Source organism: Anguilla rostrata, chromosome 2, assembly GCF_018555375.3.
Source record: "Anguilla rostrata isolate EN2019 chromosome 2, ASM1855537v3, whole genome shotgun sequence".
Taxonomy (NCBI): Eukaryota; Metazoa; Chordata; class Actinopteri; order Anguilliformes; family Anguillidae; genus Anguilla; species Anguilla rostrata.
Window position 1 is genome coordinate 36271776 of NC_057934.1, and position 18475 is coordinate 36290250.

The window sequence follows — 18475 nt, forward strand, 5'->3', positions numbered from 1 at the left end:
AAATTAGACTCACATTCTTCTGGTGTGTCAAAAAGATCCACAGATCCTTGACTGCCTGGTACCCACTCTGGACTAGGGGAGGTGGAACTGGGGTTTCCAGCCACAACGTTCAGTGCAAAAGGGGCACCTTCCATAGGGTCTTCTGCACTGCCCTGACCATGACCAGGAGGGTGGTCTCCGCTCAGTGGGATTGTTATTACTACAGCTGGTTGTTTGGACTTGTCTGTTCCAAACAGTTGAGCAAAGGAGGGAAGCTGATCTTCCTCATTACTACTCTCAGACCCAGAGGACTCCAGCCTCTGGGGTCTCTTCTTCTTCCTCTGTGTAGGGCCACCTTCACTACTCCACTGGGTGGTGCCTTCCATACTCTGAGCCCCCTCACTTGGACCTGCACTGACTATGCATTCAGTAGGGGCACTGACCACAACATTCGGGGGCAAGAGGTCATCTGGCGTCATTGATGACTCAAGGACTTTGTCCATTCCTGAGGTTGGCAGCTTCATTGCCTGACGGCTAGAATGGAATCCATGTGATCCATGTGTGGAGACCTTGTCAACACCTCCTAAAGGGCATCCAGACCCTATCATGCCTGGTTCGAAAACCCCACTGTTTTCGGAGTCCCCTGAAATACTTATCAAAGTTTTTTGACTTTCCGCTTCCCCCAAATGCATATTATTGATGGCACTGGCTGATTCTTTAGGCTCCTCCTCAGAGGCAATGAGGGCTGGGAAGAGCAGCTCCGAGTCCATCGTTTGAGAATTGACAGAAATCCTGGAGCTCGTCTCAGAGTTTTTTCTTTTCCTACCTGCGGGTGTGGCTCCATTATCGGAGTTCTCGGTGGGTTTATCTTCAGAACCTTTCCCAATGTCTGAGCGTGAGCACTCCTCAGATATCTCATTGGAAGCGAATCCAGTCAGGTTATGGCTTTTCTTCAGACCCAGAGACTTAGGCAAGCTATGGTTGGACAGATTTGTGGGTGGTATAAAGTCACTGCACAAAGAGTTCTCAACCTCATTTTTTCTGGAGATGGATGGACTCGGCATTCCAAAAGACAAGGTCTCGTGGTTCTGCTGCACCTCAGCTTGTTTCACAGTCTCACACAGGCAGGATGGCTCCAGACCCTCGTTGGGATTAATTTCCTCATTTACAAAATCAACCTCTGGCGCTTCTTCTTCATTTTGCATGTCAATGTATGTCAAACCCCTGTCTGACGTAATAGGGCCAGGAGCACCCAGCTGAAATGATCGCCTTGTGGTGGCCTTGAAGGTTTTTAGCAGTTGCTCTGTGTCCGACTCGCTGTCATTCTTCTCGTCTTCTTCCCCATGCACCTGAATGACCTGGCACGCAAAGATCTCCACAGAGCTATGAATTTCCACCACATCTGCTTGTGAGTGATCCTCAGAAGCTTGGGAGGTTGGGTGAACACGTTTGACAGCAGTCTCCTGAAAGTTAACATCAGACAAACTTTCTACATTTGGAGCTGCAGACGGTGAAAATCTTTTCTTGGTGGGGCTTTCTTTCTGTTCATACAGAACTTCCATATCTTCACTGATGCTTGACTCCATTTTCTCAATGTTTTCCAACTCGCTATCTAGAATGCAGCCATTTCTCATCACATTGTTTTCAATCTTCTTTCTTTGTGGGCATTCAGCTCTCACAACAGTCTTCTCAAAGTCTTCCTTTTCCACAGCATGTGCTTCTTCAAATCGAGGGACGACTCTCTTTGCGGATCCCACTAATCTGGTCTTCTTTCTGATCCCCTGAACCTCCTCTGTGAATGCCTGCAGCCTCTTGCTCTGCCTAGTTATCCTCGCAGCTGGGCTGCCTAGGCCTTCGCTACTTGGGTAACTCTCAATCTGAACCTCCGTCTCGACAACTAATGGTCCGTTCTCAAGCCTGACGGCAGGGACATGTTCGTTCACCCCGCTGCTGACTAGATCCAAGGGCTTGGCAACTTTAGCTGACCTAATTTGGGTCAATTTGGTTTCCTTCCTCCTACATTCACTCTTTCGTTTACTTAGCTTAGCATTTCCAGATTCTCTATTTCCATCCTGACGCAAGTTGTCCACCTCTTTCCATGTACTCCCCGCATTAGATCTTGCCCTCTTTGTAGTTCTTCGGAGAGACACCTCAAAAACAGGACTGTCCTCTTCATCATCCTCCTCTGGCAATTCCACTCCCTCCATTTTCTTTCTGTATAAGCCACATGAACCAGGTTCTATCTGGTCAACTTCCTCCTCCTCAGCTGTTTGGCCCTTGATAGGTTCTACCGTTGATTCGTAGCACTCTGACTTGCTCACAACATGAGTTTCCTCCTCCTTTTCCTCAATATGGCACATCTCGCCAGCAGCTGCCAGTCTACTGGATGTCCTCCTAATGGAAGCTATTTTCTGGATCTGTGCCTCTTCTGCTGGATGACAAACAGGCAGAGCTGCGACTCCTCTACTCTCTGGCGATAAGGTTCTGTTGAGTAGGTTTCCCTTAGATTTCCGATCCCGCCTGTAGACGACCCCAAACACTTGCTCCTCTAAGCTCTTATTGTGGTCATCCCTTCTTAGGGTCAAGGGCTCCTCCTCATCTTTGTTCTCTTTGACAGTGGAGGAAGAACTTCCCCCATCTGACACACAGCCATCACAGTCTTCCTCCACATCCTCCGGTGAGATCTTTAACAGCCACTCTGAAACCTTCTGAAGACTTCTTCTACACCTTTTATCAATTATTTTTTCAGGGTCTGAACCTACCACTGTTGTTGTTGCCCTACGAGGTCGTCTGTCCGTTTTCTTAGGAACTTCTTCAAGGCCCTCCCTTTGCTCACGTGAATCATCATTGGATTTATCTTTCTTTGTTCTCCTCGAAGTCTTAATTATTTCAGCTCCCAAGGGAGTAGCTACTTCCACATTCGAACCCGGGGTCTCCATGTAGTTGATGCTCGGGATGCATTTATCATCAGTCTCCATTTCAGAGGTCGGGGGGATATCAGGAATACCACTATCAAAACCCTCTTTATCCAAGACGACAGGGCAAGAATCTTCAAGGCCCATCAGTTTAGCATAGCCTTGCTTGGCTGCGAAAAAGAAAAATAAACCAAAAACTGAATTTAAAAAAGACACATTAGATACATTACAAGCATCTGAAAGTTTACAGCCGCATAAGGCACACGGTCTGTCTTTGTGCATTTCTTGTATCTATCCACTGCGGCTTTCGACAGACTGACAGAAAAAAGAAATTAAAAAAAAGTATTTTGCTCACCCACTCCCTGTCATATACTCCAGGGAATGAATCTCTCACCTTCCACAGATGAGAGGGAACTTCTTGCTTCCTTAGGGCCTCGAGATAGGCTGCTGTCAGCTGAGTCAACACCTTGACTGTCACAAGACAAGGTTTTACCCCTATTACACTGCACTTCCCCGGGGCCTGCCTTCTGACACCTGGATGACAAAAGAAATAACACGCTTTATGAACAATGTGGCATGGCCAGACCCAGTTCCTTTGGGATGCAAGACAAATGCAACATTTGAATGATGGGTAGTGGTATTTCTTACATAACAATACAACTAAATCCTTCTTAAAATATTTTGTGCCTTTATCTTAGCTCATTCAAGGGCATATGATTTTAGAAATCAAACCAAGGGAAATATCAATCCCACATAAATTTGACAGCGTAGGCAGTCAGCTATTTATAAATGCTTTGCGAAGTATGTCAAACTACATGTCATAAAGGGGAAGAGCACAGCACCATAAGAAATAAAATTTGAGTTACAACTTTTCTCCTCCCTCTAACCTTACATAAGGTTAAATTAATCAGTAAAAAATGATTGCTTCCACTGACACTAATTTGTTGAGAACTGAAAAGGGGCAACACCCCTAGGCTAACTGAGCCATGACATCACACAGAAACAAACAAGAGAATTAGTATTTAGCTGAATGGAGATTGATTGGCGAACATCAATTCTACAGGAAATTCTACTGGTAATTAAAAGGACATGAAAAGAAAGACGCAATAGCTTAAGGAATGACAGCTGCTTTCACGTGGACAAATAATTACATTTGAACATTCTCATATTCTAATTTATTTCCCATCTGAAACAGTCATATGGATTTTTTTATACAACACGCAATTTACGCATAGAATCATTAAATATTTTTTTGCAAACTGTCTGCACTCTTACCGAGGGTGTTCCAGCCTCTGGGATGCTCCAGTGAAGTCTAAAAAAAAACAAAAAAAGAGGAGAGAAGCACTAGCATAATTGTTCTTTCACAAAGAAGAAGAAACGGCAGAGTAGCTGGATTACAGACTGTCCTGAGTGACGCGTCAGAGAAAACTCACAGTCTGTGCTGGTGTCCTCTTCGTAAGCCTGGACCATGTGCAGCAATCCCTCCACAAGCCTCTGGAACCCAGGGCTCTCTTGCAGGCTTCTGTGGATAGAGGGGGAGAGGAAGAGACCGGCTCAACACTTGGGGAGTTCCAGTTGTGCGTCCAGCCCTTTTTCATTCCGCAGTGCTGCATCCTGTCAGAATTCAGTGAGCCTGTGCCAAATATGAGTGCAAGTCCTGCTGGGCACCATTGACCACTGCGCCACCCAGGAAAGATGGGTTTCACTCAGCAAGCCATCACTTGCCTTACTGCTCAATAATGTCCCCCTAGGCTAAACGGGCTCTTGCAATCTGGTAGCGGCACTGGTTCCAGATAACCTGTGAAGGTCGACTGACGGTTTGCACAGCGAAAGGAGGATTGGTCATTTCAAAAAGAAAAACAAAAAAAACAAGATGTCAGAATTAATATGCTGGACAGCACTTCAAACCCCTGGCAATAGCGTTTGAATTGTATACACAGTGACTAATTCCACAGCCAATTCCCCTTTTATTTGGGCCAATACGGGGATCTTGAATTGAAATCGAGAAGAATTTTAATGTGAACAGTAAACAATGATAGAGATTAAAGCCTTCAAAAAGGCACTCTTATCTAAATGAGCACAAAAGAAACGCAAAGAGAGAAACCTCAGTCTTGCAGTGACATTTTAATAACTCAAAGCGTGGAGCAGCAAAACAGAAGCTAATAATGCATTGCTGTCACATGAAGTTCACAGAATATAAAAAATAGCTAGTATACAGATCTACACACTCAGGCGCCAGAAATCTCCCTCAGGCAGTAACCAGCATGAGTGCGCCACTAAAGCTCTATGGAGAACGGTTTGCTTCATGAATGAAAAGCACAGAACATCAAGTCTCACCTTTTGGTAACCTTGGCTTTGCAAACAGGACAGTTGGCCTCCTTATTCCTGTCCAGAAGCTTCATCATACAGACTCTTACCAACAAACAGATGCAAAACACAAAGGTCAATACAGCCAATGAGGCAGACATTCAATTAATATCTATCACATTATATACCTTATTCAGTAAATGAAAGCTATTTTTCACAATAAAATAATAGCATGAAATTTACTCAGAGAATTAATGCAATTAATTAGACTTTACTTGATTATTACAAGTGATATTTCACGCAATTACTTACATTCTTTTTGGAACATGGATGTGTCAACACAACTACTAAAGTAATACGTTCAGGACTGCTTAATATGTTCAGAAGGAGCTACATTTTGTGGTACAAAAGCTTGTATATTCAAGTTCTGTTAAAAAAAAAAAAAAAAAACCTTAAAGGAGTACCATGGTGATTTTCACACTTTCTCTGTTTTATGTGCTATTTGCACAAGAGGCATTGAAGAAACACAATGAGCAAAGTATTAAATATGTCCGTTCTGTATTTTTGGAGAAATATGCGTTTAAATTCATCGTCCCATTTTCAACCGGTTGAGAAAGTTGTCATTTTTCTACGTCACGAATACAGTAACCACTCCTATTTCCACGCCCCGTAAAGAAATCTGACAGGACACACCGTCCTGCTGTTCAGACAATGCAAATATTTGACTAACGTTAGGTTCACTTAAATTAGAGTTGCTTTAGATTATTTCTGGTTATATTCATTTAGCTAGCTAGCTAACGTTAGCTAGCTAGGAGGTTTGCTTTCATAAGGCAATGTTATCGATAACGTTAGCTTGCTAGTTCGCTTTTATGAGGACGTTATAGTTGTGCTTTTATCTTAACTTGGCTAGCTAGATAGCAAAAATTGTAACTGGATACAAGTCAACGTCCTTACCTTAGCTATCTATCGATACTTGATATACTACTAAGCTGGCTAGCTTGTGAAAATTCAGTCTCCCAAAGAGAGCGCGTATCATGGGGGTAGCTATGGTAACGGGGAACGGTCTGTCAATCATAGCTAACTGACAGTTCTCATTACCACGCCGAGACGGTTCGGGTGAATTTTTATAGTGGGAAATTTAGGCTTAGAAAAATATGTTTTAAAGTACATTGAAATGACTGAAGAATAAAAAAATTATGCACATTTGTTTTGTTGTTGCCTGAAGACAACTGGGAAGTGTCACGTTCAACCACCATGGTACTCCTTTAATCAACTTAAATTTGTTTAAACAAAAAAAAACAATATTTTACAATTTTTATAAAGATTTATAAAGGAAAACTACTCGATGCAATGTACTGTGAGAACACTATCCAATCACATAGGAGCTCACTCAAATAAATTTTAAATATACATTTTGTTGGGGATACATATATCCAATTATCTGCAACCAGAGCTGCAATCATGCAAACCTCACAGTCAATTTGGGGGAGTATAGACGTCTGCGGCTCACCTCCTCCCAAACACATTGTGTCACTAGCACTTCTTATCAAACCGCAGTCTACAGATGAGCTTGCACAGACCAGAGGAGGAGGAATAAGACCTGTCATTTGCAGCTTTGACATACAGTGTACGGGCTATCAGAGGGGGTCCCCTAACAGACTGAACCCACACATACCCTTGGCAATCGGCAATTACGCATTGCCCTATGGCACTACTGGCCACAGTTGGCCCTACACGGTCCAGATTCAACCTGAGGCCGATTCTCATCCATGCACCTCATGGGGGCCTTAGCCGAACGAGACGTCCAGCAGCTAGGTACATATGTTTTTAAAAAAACCATTGCTAACTTGCATGGATGTGAATTTTTTTCTTTTTTTAAACTTTCCCATTCCTGAAGTAACCATACACATACAAAAGTAAAACCGCACAGAACACTGCCTAAAGCAAATACACATGCTTTAAATCTGTAAAGCTGTATGGAATAGAACACAACAGGGACTGACCTGCAGAACTGGTGGTCGCACTTGGTGGAGACAGGCATGCTCAACAAATCCAAACTGCAATAATAAACAAATAGAACTCATGTAATATGACCGTATGAAAGCGAATGACTTGATCAAATAAAACGAAGGGGGAGACAGGCCTTGGACATCGCACTGATTTAAAAAAACTCAGACCAATAAATAAATAAACACACCAATATAAATGCTTACAGGATGGTTTACATTGTTTATATATTAAAGGCAAAATAAAATCCCAGCAAATTTAAATATAGAACAACATTATCAACACAGAATGGAAAATTGGAAAGACTTTGGAAAAAAAAAAAAAAATGAGAATGAAAAAGATAACTTGCCACAGGTGACAGATATACATTAATTCATTCATCTTACTCTGGGGTAGAAGCAGTAAGGTGCATTAATCGGCATCTCATATCACACTGGATTGGACCAATGAGGAGGGAAATAGCTAAATGGCACACACTCAGCAGAGCTCCTGGAAGTATTCAAGCCTAGACAAAGGCCAGGCTAGTGGGGCTTTATTTAGCAGGGGCGGGGGTGCTGATTAAATCTGTGGCTCATTTTTTGGATAATAATGTTGCTGCGTTAAACATCGCCATGTTTCCAGTGAAATTCACCTGGATATATGGTCACAGTAAAGCAGCGTTTCCCAACCGGTGTGCCGCCAGGTGAGGTCAGGTGTGCCGTGTGAAAAATCCTTTAAAAAAATTTTTTCTTGTTCAAATGAACTAAAAAAAAAAAAACTTAAATTAAGAAATCTCATTCACAAAAGCCAAAATAAATGTCATAAAAATGCATATGGCTTTATTAAAACCCCACAAGAATATTTAGGCCTATGTGTGTGCATGTGTGGATGGGGGCTGCAGGGTGTTTATTTTTTATGCTTTTGAAAGTGGTGTGCCATGAGATTCTCCAAATTTAGAAAGTGTGCCACGGAAGGAGAAAGGTTGGGAAACGCTGCAGTAAAGGGATTACCAATGCATTCAAACTGTAGTCAAAAATAAGAATGAATAAACATAAAGCGTTTACTTGGATTACAACCAACCACAAGTGGTTGGGCCTTGGCTAGCATAAACAGATCAGAAGTTGCCACAGAATCCGGGGGTTCAATAGCAATGGGTTTATCTTACGCCTACAAATTCAAGATACAAATTAAAAACATTCCAACAAATGGTGAATAGCTAATCGCTTACCATATTGGACACTGCAGGTTATCCCGAATTACGGAGATGCCCCGTTTAACCTCCGTTGCCTTTGGCGCTTTCATATCTTCTTTCACAGCGTACAGTCAAACAGCAGGAGTGCTGTCACCCGAGACTGACTATAGACACCTCTGCAAGTTCAGAAAATTGTATTTAAGCAAAACAAACAAACATACCTAACATAATAGTGGGACCACTAGTATTGTCGTGACCGCAAACAATCACAAAGAATACACATGAACTAGCTAACCGCGCAGCCATTCTGATTTCGCATGGAAAGTCTCAGCTCGCTGAGTTGCAGGCAAAGTTGTGATACATTCTCTCAAAACGGTATCACTAACAATTCAGCGAGGCCCAGCACCTAGTTGTCAGTTTAGTCATAGTTTTCAAGGCGAATTAACTAGTTAGGAAATTAGTTGTTAGCTAGCTAGTGAATATAGTTCATAAGTGAGCTACCTTATTCGCTGTTTATCTACTAGGTGATGTTCCAAGTTAGGTAGCTATGGCCAGCAAATCGCAACAAACAGATGTTTTGTTTAAACTAACGTTGTTTAAACTAACGTTATGTCAACATAAGGTATGGTCGGTAGCACAGCTAGGTTTGTAAATCAGTATGCTGCTTAAAGCAACATTGGGACTTATAGTTAGATAGAAAACAGTTTATTTTCCAAATCAATACCGCATTTGGGCTGTTGTTTATAGCTAATAGACTGCTAGCAAACCAACTCAGTACTCTAACACCGTTAGCTAGCTACAGAACCGAATGACTGGCTAGGATTTGCAAGTAGTAAGACAGCTAGCTAAGTAAGCTAGCAAATAAGTTTGTCAGGAGGCTAAGTAAGACAATAAAATGTGAGCATCACGCGTAAGAATAAACCACGACCGACCAAATACACTTACTTACACTTTTTCTGATCTTCGCACGCTATGTTAGCAGCTTTACGTTCCTTTGAGTTTTCCCGCATCTTGGGTGTCACGTGAAGAAGAGACAGCCTATCCAGGATCGCTTCCTGCTTACTTCAGCATCCAAATCCAATCCTTTAAAGAACACCTGCCAAAAATGTCACATTCCCCCCCCCCTGTGCCCCCCTTACTGCTGCGTCACATTGCAGTCTGTTTCTGCCCTTGAACTGTCTTGGAGAACCAGTATGATAGGCATATCAATTTAACTTAAATATCGTATTTTTTTTATTAAGAAGAATGAAAAACAAATATCATCACTTCAAGCAATAAAATACAAAAAAATAGGTTTGAAATTTATTAAGCAAACTATAAAATAACAAAAGATGCAATATGAGTTTTATGTCCCACAAGTTTAAAAAAATCAATTCATCCAAAATCAAAGAAACCCCATTGCCCAAACCCTTCCCCTTACTCCTAATCTTGCCACAACTCCTAACACCTACCATATTCCTAACCCTGACCCTAATTTTAACCCTAAAATGTCTAGCTCTACGAGTCATCCATGGCACTTAACATCCAAAACAGCCGGAACATTCACAGTTGGCAAGCTTCAGAGTGCTTTTGAATTTTTTTTTTTTAATGTTTCTGTGATGTATCCCCAACCAATAATTTGGTCTTTTCCCAGATGAAGACTGTCATCTGCTGAGTAAATATACATTTCCCTTTTAATATAACGGAAAATTAAGTGATATTTTCAGGGTTTTTTTAAATACAGTGGTTGTCACACACTATTTAAAACATAATCAACAATATGTTCACCCATGCTCTTCACAGCACTAGCATAAATGTCCTAGCATGGATAATGTAACACACACACACAAACACACACACATGCATATGAGAATTACACATATACATAGGTCACATGGATAAAGTTAGAAAACACACTCATGATTTAATGGTTGACTCCATATGTGAACCTCAAGTCTACAACTGTACAACTGACTGCAATACATTTAGCAAAAACTGGTCAACTGTAACTGCACTGTTGTTGTTTGGAAAAAAAACCTTGGGAAAATACTTTCATGTTTAAATGGAATTACAACTCTAGTTTTGAACACTAGTCCACTGAATTTATTTTACCTAGTTGTGGTCAAGATTAAAACTCAATTATTAAACATCTGTTAAAATCACAACAAGTTTCTCCGATCAAGAGATATTTAAAAAATATATTTTAAAAAGCTATAAAAGCTATACTTATTTTTGTTTTGCACATTAACTGCCTCGTTTGTAAAATAGAAAGAAAAACAAATCAGTCTTCAAAACTGTACGAAAAATCCACATTTCTCATTTTACTATCTTTGTAGACCTACAAACAATATTTTTGATAGGCTAGGTATTGTCCTTTTCAGGCTGTAAATTATTTTCTACAGTATTTATTAAAATGTATGAATAGATTTGGGTTATCTATCCGTGAGCTGACACGTGACAAGACAAAACTACATTGCCGATAGGTTTTACCTAATTTTAAGATTTTTGTTAACATATATTATGTCCTATTCAGGTCATACCGTCATGTTTCATTCGCAAAAACGTAACTTCGATCTCTTGTCATCACAACGTCCAGCTGAGCCACCCAGAGACTGTAAGAAATGGAGCCAGCCCCAACCTGAACTTGCACGTGCTCCATTTAATGTCGTCATTTCCTTGAAAAACACGGCAAAGCCGGAAGTTTTCTTTTAGGGAAAGTTCCGAGGTCTCTGTTGTCTCTCAGATTGCATAACTTTGAAATATGAAGTCTTATAAAATATTTTAAGATTCATTGCTTGAGAACGGGTCATATCACTGGATCCAGGAGAGCCATACCCGATACGGAGGACACTTGGTTCGGGAGTGGTAAGATTATTCCCAAAGGAAACACTTCGGCTACAATGCTAGCAGACGTTAACTGTCTATTGTTTCCTTTGTAGTGTTGCGATTTTAATGGTGGATACAAATAAGTTAATCAGTGCAGTGCAATATAGCTAGCTAGGTGGGTATAACGCTAACGCGGCTGTTCGGATTTTTAATTTTTCAGTCGTTAGGCGTTAGCACGCTATGTCTTATAACTAGTGTTATGTCGTTTATGTCATTATCTATTTAGCAAATGAATGTTACCTTCCAGAATTATGCCATTTTTTAGTTAAGTTATATTTGTTTAGGTTGAATTTGGTTCGATCTGTTTTTTCATCTGGTACTGCTTGTGCACGTAAAATACTCCTGACATTGTCAGAGATGCATGACGTTAGTTCATTTGTGCTACTTGACATGGAAACGTATTACTAATTTATCAGATACACTAAGAGGTCGATTAAAACTCAAAGAATGCTTTTACTTTAGTTGATCATGGAAGTGTCTTTCTTTGTTGGTATTATGAGCATTATACGTTTTCTCTCATTCTATTTAGGAAATGGAAGGTTCAAAGTCCTCCAGCACCACCATGCAGGTCAGCTTCGTCTGTCAGCGCTGCAGCCAGCCCCTCAAACTGGACACCTCCTTTAACGTGCTGGACCGCGTCACAATCCAGGAGCTCATTGGTAAAGACTCGGTTCTGTGCTTGGCTTTCTCGAACACAGGATTCCGTGCAACTTAAGATCCTTGTCGGAACTGAATAACGGGGAACGAGTCATGTATATCTACGTGAATATATACATAGTTATAATATTTGAATAATAATGATTATTGCCATAATTGTTAAATTAGTTATTATTCCTATAGCAATTAAAAAATATATTTATAATGCTTGCTGCCTGGCGGAGCATTTGTAGAATATCTCAGTTCTTCCTTTGTAGAAAATTATCATAATGTTGTGGATGAAGTCAGTTTTCTTATATCATATCACACTGCGTAATAAATACATCGTAGCACGGTGGCAGACTGAACAGGCTCGTGAAATGACAATGTTGAGTGATTGTTCCTCTCGTGCCATCAGCTCCGTTAGTGACAGTGACGCCGAGCAAACAGACGGAGAGCAACGAGGGCGAGACCGCACCTGAGGTAACATTCGGGACAGGCTACGGAGAAAGAAAGTCCTCATGCTTTGTCTCTTCTAATCAAACCCTGATATTCTGCTGTCACATATAAAATCCACACACTACCAGTACCTATCAACCCCTCACATTCTGTTGTCACTTAGTGTGATAATAAATGGAATGAACAATCCCTGCTCAGTGCTGTCTACCTCTAGAGCAGTACCAGCACAGACAGACAGGCTGGAGCCTTTGAGCGCATGGAGGAGAGTCTGATAAGATGCATCAGGGAGGCATTATCTGCCTGTATTTTGACACGCTGTTCTTTTCCTCAAGGAAACCTTTGTGGAAAACAAGCAAGACGGCGTGGCGAGAAAGTACATCCCGCCATCACGGTGAGTCAGGACCTGGCTTCTATTTTTAGACCCCTGTTTTTCTCTGCCTGATGCAGAGGCAGATAGTACCTCAACACACTTGGCTTTGACTTTATTTGTTTATGGATCAATGCTAGAAGGATTGCAAATTTGTCTGGACAGATCATTCTATTCACTGAGCCCATAATAGCTGCTGAATTAATGAAACACAGCATCGGCCCCATTAAGATAAGCCCTTTTTAAATGAACTGGTCCTCGCTGAGATAATCAAAACGAAACATTATATATTAAATAACAACAATACACGTTGTAATTTTAGAATAATAGATCTAAGAATTATGTTTTAAGATGAGGTGCATATTTAATTAATCGTATATGTAATCTAATGCCAACATGCGTCACATGGGTCTCCTCAACCAGTCAGGGGAGACAGTACAGTGTGTGACTGTAACAATGACCTTTTGGAGAGAGGGGCCATTGTGGATCATATACTTTCAAACCATAAAGCACCTGGAGCACTGGTATTCAAACTCTGTCCTGGGGACCCCCTGTGTATGCTGGTTTTCGTTCCGGCCACAACAGCAGTACCAGAATTTAAATTTAAACTTTTTCTTGGTTGTGTGCTTTTCAGGTTTTGGAGAGATTATTTGTGCACTTGAGCCACAGTATGTCAGTAATAGCTATTCATGCCACGTAGAATGAAGGTCCCATGTTCAGATCGTGCTTATTGTGCATAAAACGAGGAAAGAAATTTAAGTAATTTGGACTTCTGTATTGCTTAAAATAATTGCGACCCTTGAATACTTGGTGCCATAGCAAGAACGTTATATCGTTACAACTAGCAAATATAGCTATTGTAATTACTTGGCACATGTTCAGTTAAATAATTCGACTGAATTTTAAAGGCCATGCAGTACGCTATGGATGTTTGCTTGTAGGTTGAATGTGGCTCAAACATGCAACATTTGAAACTTGTGTTGCCCTGAACAGCTGCAAGATTATCTTAAGCTTATTGCTGAGTACAGAGTATTCTCGATGGACGGAGCTCAGATAATGAGGGTTCATTTTGAAGTCGCGGGGTAGCTGTGGGCGCTAACTGAGCAATAATTTATGTGGATAAAATGGGGTGTAAAGAGGCAGAAGTCCTGACTGAGCTGCTCCTGAAAAGACAGCGGCGCCTCCGGCTGTGCTGCCTGCAGCCGTCCGCGCGTCCAGCGTCCGTTTCAAACGCGACTCGTTCTCCGCCTCGCAGGATGATGTCCACAGAGAGCGCCAACAGCTTCACACTGATCGGAGAGGCGTCGGACGGGGGCACCATGGAGAACCTGAGTCGTCGGCTGAAGGTGAGGATGCCTCCTCTTTGCGGCCGAGTTTCGGCGTTTCCGGAAACCCGCCGGTTGCGCTCTTTTCCGTAGTCACATGCCTGCCTCCCTCCCAGGTGACGAGCGACCTGTTCGACATCATGTCGGGCCAGACGGACGTGGACCACCCCCTGTGCGAGGAGTGCACCGACACCCTCCTGGACCACCTGGACACGCAGCTCAACATCACGGAGAACGAGTGCATGAACTACAAGTGAGCGGCTCTGTCGGCACGCTGCCTAATCGCTTCTCAATAAAGCTCCTTTTGAGCTCCGGTAGTTCAGCTCCTAATGTCGCCCAGTGTGTGGCACGCGCTCCTCCTGGAGGTTAACAGATTGGATGGTGATTCATTATTTTAATTGGCTGACACAGAGCGGACAGAACGATTTCTTATGGCCTGGTTTTGTTAGAATAAGTAGGTTTGGCGGTATTAGTTGCGCGACCCGAAATTGATGCGTGTCGCTGGGGCGCGGCGGTCTTTCCCCCGTGACGTGGCGACGCGGTTTGGCGGAGCTTTCGCGCGGCGCTTAACGCGGCCCGGGTCGCGTCTCCGTCCGTGTCCGCAGGAACTGCCTGGAGCTGCTGTCCCAGCTGCAGGAGGAGGAGGAGGACACCCTGCTGGCGGAGCTGCAGCAGCTCAAGGAGGAAGAGGAGTCGCTCATCCAGGAGCTGGAGGCCATCGAGGGCCAGCGGGAGGCCGTGGCCAACGACCTGGCGCAGGGGCGCGGCCACACCCAGCAGCTGGACACCGAGGAGCTGCAGTGAGTGGGGGAGGGGGGTGGGCAGGGCGAATGGGGTGAGGGTGGAGGCCAGGGCAGGTGAGGGGAGAGAGGGACGCTGCCATCGTATAGAACTCTGCTGAGTTTCACTGCCATCCTCCACCACTCCCCACCAGGTACCAGAAGGAATACAGCGAGTTCAAGCGGCAGCAGCTGGAGCTGGACGACGAGCTGAAGAGCGTGGACAACCAGATGCGCTACTGTCAGATCCAGCTGGACCGGCTGAAGAAGACCAACGTCTTCAACGCCACCTTCCACATCTGGTAAGCACACACAACCCTACCCCCACCCCCACCCCCCTTTTCCGCCATTCCAGAGGAATGGCCAGAGGACGTCCTGGCGCGTGTTTCTGACTCCCTCTGTTCCGTCTGGGTCCCAGGCACAGCGGCCAGTTCGGGACCATAAACAACTTCCGCCTGGGGCGCCTGCCCAGCGTGCCGGTGGAGTGGAACGAGATCAACGCCGCCTGGGGCCAGACGGTGCTCCTGCTGCACGCGCTGGCTAACAAGATGGGCCTGCGCTTCCAGAGGTCAGGAGGGGGGGAGCTGCCGGTGTTTACCGACTGCGCGGCACATCTTAGCGCAGTGTGAAGTCCCTTAGACCAAGGGACGCTAGGAAACGCTCAAGCGTGTCCCATCCTGGTCATAACTGTCTTCTCTCTGCAGGTACCGGCTGGTCCCCTACGGAAACCACTCCTACCTGGAGTCTCTGTCTGACAAGTCCAAGGTGAGGCTCTGTTTAGTGGGGGTTTTGTAAGGTGGCGGCACGCTAAGGCTCAAAACATACCCTACGTAAGTACGCAAAGGACAATGCCGGGCTGACTCACTGCAAACGCACGCCCCGGTTGTGCATATTCGACGTGCCTTCTTCTGTCCCTGTGGAGGTAATAAACCCGAGTCCTCAAGGGTCGATCCAGGACAGTTGTGAAAGACTAAGCGGAAGAAAGCACTAATTGAAGACAGCTTCATCCTGTTGTTGCCTGTTATAGTGCCCCTTGCTGTGACACGTGGTATTACAGCTCACGCTTGCGTTGTGTTAAGAATTTCAGGTGACACATTTTAAAACGCAATGACGCGTGGAATTGCATTCGCGTACATACTTAGGGTATGTTTCAGCCTAAGGCTAAAAAGCTAACCCTTCCAACGTCAGTGGCAGAATGTCGTAGTGGTTCTGTGGTGGACATGTGTCTCGATGGGGTCCCAGCTGTACACTGGAGCTACTGAAACTGGGCCCAGCTGAAGCAGATCACTTCCCGTCTCTGTCTCACTCTGTTGTTTTTTTCCCCGGGTGTGAAGGAGCTGCCCCTGTACTGCTCTGGAGGCCTGCGGTTCTTCTGGGACAATAAGTTTGACCACGCCATGGTGGCCTTCCTGGACTGCGTGCAGCAGTTCAAGGAAGAGGTGGAGAAAGGAGACACAGGCTTCTGTTTGCCCTACAGGTCAGTGGGGAGGGGCAGGGGTTGGGTGCTGGGGGGGCATGTTACTGCACAACTCTGGTTTGAATGCATTTTTAATCAAGGACTTCCCCTTTCCGTTCATAGCATCGCTTTTGGAATAATTTGGTTATCACAATTTGGTTTCCACCAGTGTTGGGGTAAATTCCATTTAAATTAAGTAAATCCAGAAAAAAAGTTTAAATTAATTAATTGAAAAACCTTGTTGAATATTGTGGCCATTTTTTTAAATGAGTGAATTTCAATTAATTCAAATACATTTTGAGGGATCCTCACTTCCATGCATTTATTTCTATAGCTAAATATCTTTGGGAATAAATGTACTTTAAATGCCTTGGTACTCTAAATGCAATTGGAATTGTCCCATTAATTTCAATTTAACTTGAATTTACCCCAACCCCTGCTATTTCCACAATCTTTTTGCCCATTAGCCAGATGCAAGATGGTTAGGTCTGTATGAACTGGTAAGCTAAGGGGACAGTATTTATGGAAAGTCATACACTGTGATGACTTACCTGAATCGTACCCGGTTTTGAACGTGGCCCTTCCCCAGGATGGACGTGGAGAAGGGGAAGATCGAGGACACGGGCGGCAGCGGCGGGTCCTACTCCATCAAAACCCAGTTCAACTCCGAGGAGCAGTGGACCAAGGCCCTCAAGTTCATGCTCACCAACCTGAAGTGGGGCCTGGCATGGGTCTCCTCCCAGTTCTACAACAAATGAGGGCGCTGCCAAGCCCCCGTTGCTGCTGAGGGCCCCCCCCCCCTCCACTGAGAGGGCCCCCCGTCATACCCCCCTGTCCCTTTGAGAAGAGTCTTCGGATAAAACCAAGATGGAGGCCCATCCTGCTCATCCTCAGGGGTTCTGCCCTGTGCCTCACTCTGTCCTGATATTTCATCCAGATATTTTGTGAGCCTTTTGATCGCTTGTTAGAGATACTATGTATGCATAATATTATATTTTATATCCCCCTTAATTCCGGTTAATGTTATTATCACCCAGTGACTCGTTAACACCATCTGAATTTCACAAAACCCTTTGTGTTTGAGACATACTGTTTAAAATAATGACACAGCTAAATTATATTGATCATACCCTAGTTAAAATAGTAAATTATGTACGTGTTAATAAGACGTGTTAATAAGACTCGTTAAAGTTCAACAGTTGAGCTTGTGCGAGAAGCGGGTGCTGTTTTATTAGATGAAAGGACTTGTGTTGTTTAAACAAGCTCTTCTTCCAGCAACGTGTTTTTTTCCAAGTTAATTATCTGTATTCCCTTCACTATGTCAATGATAGCTGGACTAACTGGCTTGCAGACGTCTGTAGTTGGCTGAAGTTGGTTGGGTTTTGAGTTCATGTGCATGGGAGAAATTTGCAAATGAAACTATTCTGAACTGATGCACAGGAATTGTTTTTCAATTTCAGCCAGCTAATGAACAAGCCAGCTAGTCAATGAATGCTGTTTTGCAGCAGTGTAAATTTAACAACATCATATCTTATAGTTATTTATGCACATTTTACATCTGTGTTTATATATTTTATTGGGTTTTCAACAAGCTAACTAGTTGCACGACATACAGTTTTAGTCATACAAAATAAAATGTACAATCTGTGCAGGATTGCAATAAAATGTGTGTGAAAGGTGACTTCTAGTTTTCTTTGTTCGCTTGTAAACACACAGTAAATACGCAGTATTTTGATATCACGGTCTTTCCTTTGGAAAACACAATGCTGCACTCGATATGCTTAATGGCCCAAGCACGACAGTGCAGCAGGGGGCACATTAAGCGCGTCATGCTCTGGAGTACGTTATATCTTTCCGTAATGTAGCAATATGCTAAACTCTCTCCACTGCTACACAGGGGGCAGGCCTACATGCAGTCACTGAATCGCTCTCTGTGAGCCTCCTTCCTCTCGGAGGGCCATAAAATGAGTAATGGAGGAATGATTTAGCTTCAGAAAACAAGAAACGTGGGAGTGTCAAAAGCAGGCAACAAGATTAAAAGAAAAAAAAAAAAAAAAATTGCAATCAGTTTAATTGTAATTCAGCATGCTGTCGCACTGTCTAGTTTTGTAGTGAAAGCAGGAGTTTTTTTTTCTTGCGGTCGGTTTGAGGACCTGAGAATTTCGCTCAGCGGGAGGAATCTCGCGACAAAGTGTAAAGCTGAAATGGG

The 18475-nt window shown here is 43.4% G+C and overlaps 2 protein-coding genes across 5 annotated transcripts in view; one reads left to right on the top strand and one right to left on the bottom strand.

The window, feature by feature from the left end:
- The window catches only part of LOC135247902 (uncharacterized), a 33038-nt gene extending 23453 nt beyond the window's left edge, over positions 1–9585 (bottom strand). For 2 of the 4 annotated variants that reach the window (XM_064321877.1, XM_064321875.1), the window contains exons 1-8: positions 9325–9585; positions 8416–8555; positions 7205–7258; positions 5232–5306; positions 4328–4416; positions 4170–4206; positions 3289–3428; positions 14–3064 (exon numbers count right to left, since the gene is read on the bottom strand). In XM_064321877.1, coding sequence (XP_064177947.1) covers positions 14–3064; positions 3289–3428; positions 4170–4206; positions 4328–4416; positions 5232–5306; positions 7205–7258; positions 8416–8489 — 3520 coding nt within the window. In that variant the 5' untranslated portion in view covers positions 8490–8555; positions 9325–9585. The remainder of the gene's footprint in view (positions 1–13; positions 3065–3288; positions 3429–4169; positions 4207–4327; positions 4417–5231; positions 5307–7204; positions 7259–8415; positions 8556–9324) is intronic. The other 2 variants (XM_064321876.1, XM_064321878.1) reach the window with 2 other exon arrangements.
- A 1440-nt stretch (positions 9586–11025) lies between these two features.
- On the top strand, positions 11026–17947 carry becn1 (beclin 1, autophagy related). The gene is made up of 12 exons (XM_064321886.1): positions 11026–11223; positions 11774–11903; positions 12299–12363; positions 12672–12730; positions 13962–14052; positions 14148–14284; positions 14637–14831; positions 14966–15112; positions 15229–15378; positions 15515–15575; positions 16145–16287; positions 16856–17947. The coding sequence occupies exons 2-12, from the start codon at positions 11777–11779 to the stop codon at positions 17022–17024; spliced, it is 1344 nt and encodes a 447-aa protein (XP_064177956.1). The 5' UTR covers positions 11026–11223; positions 11774–11776; the 3' UTR covers positions 17025–17947.
- The last annotated feature ends 528 nt before the right edge of the window (positions 17948–18475 follow it).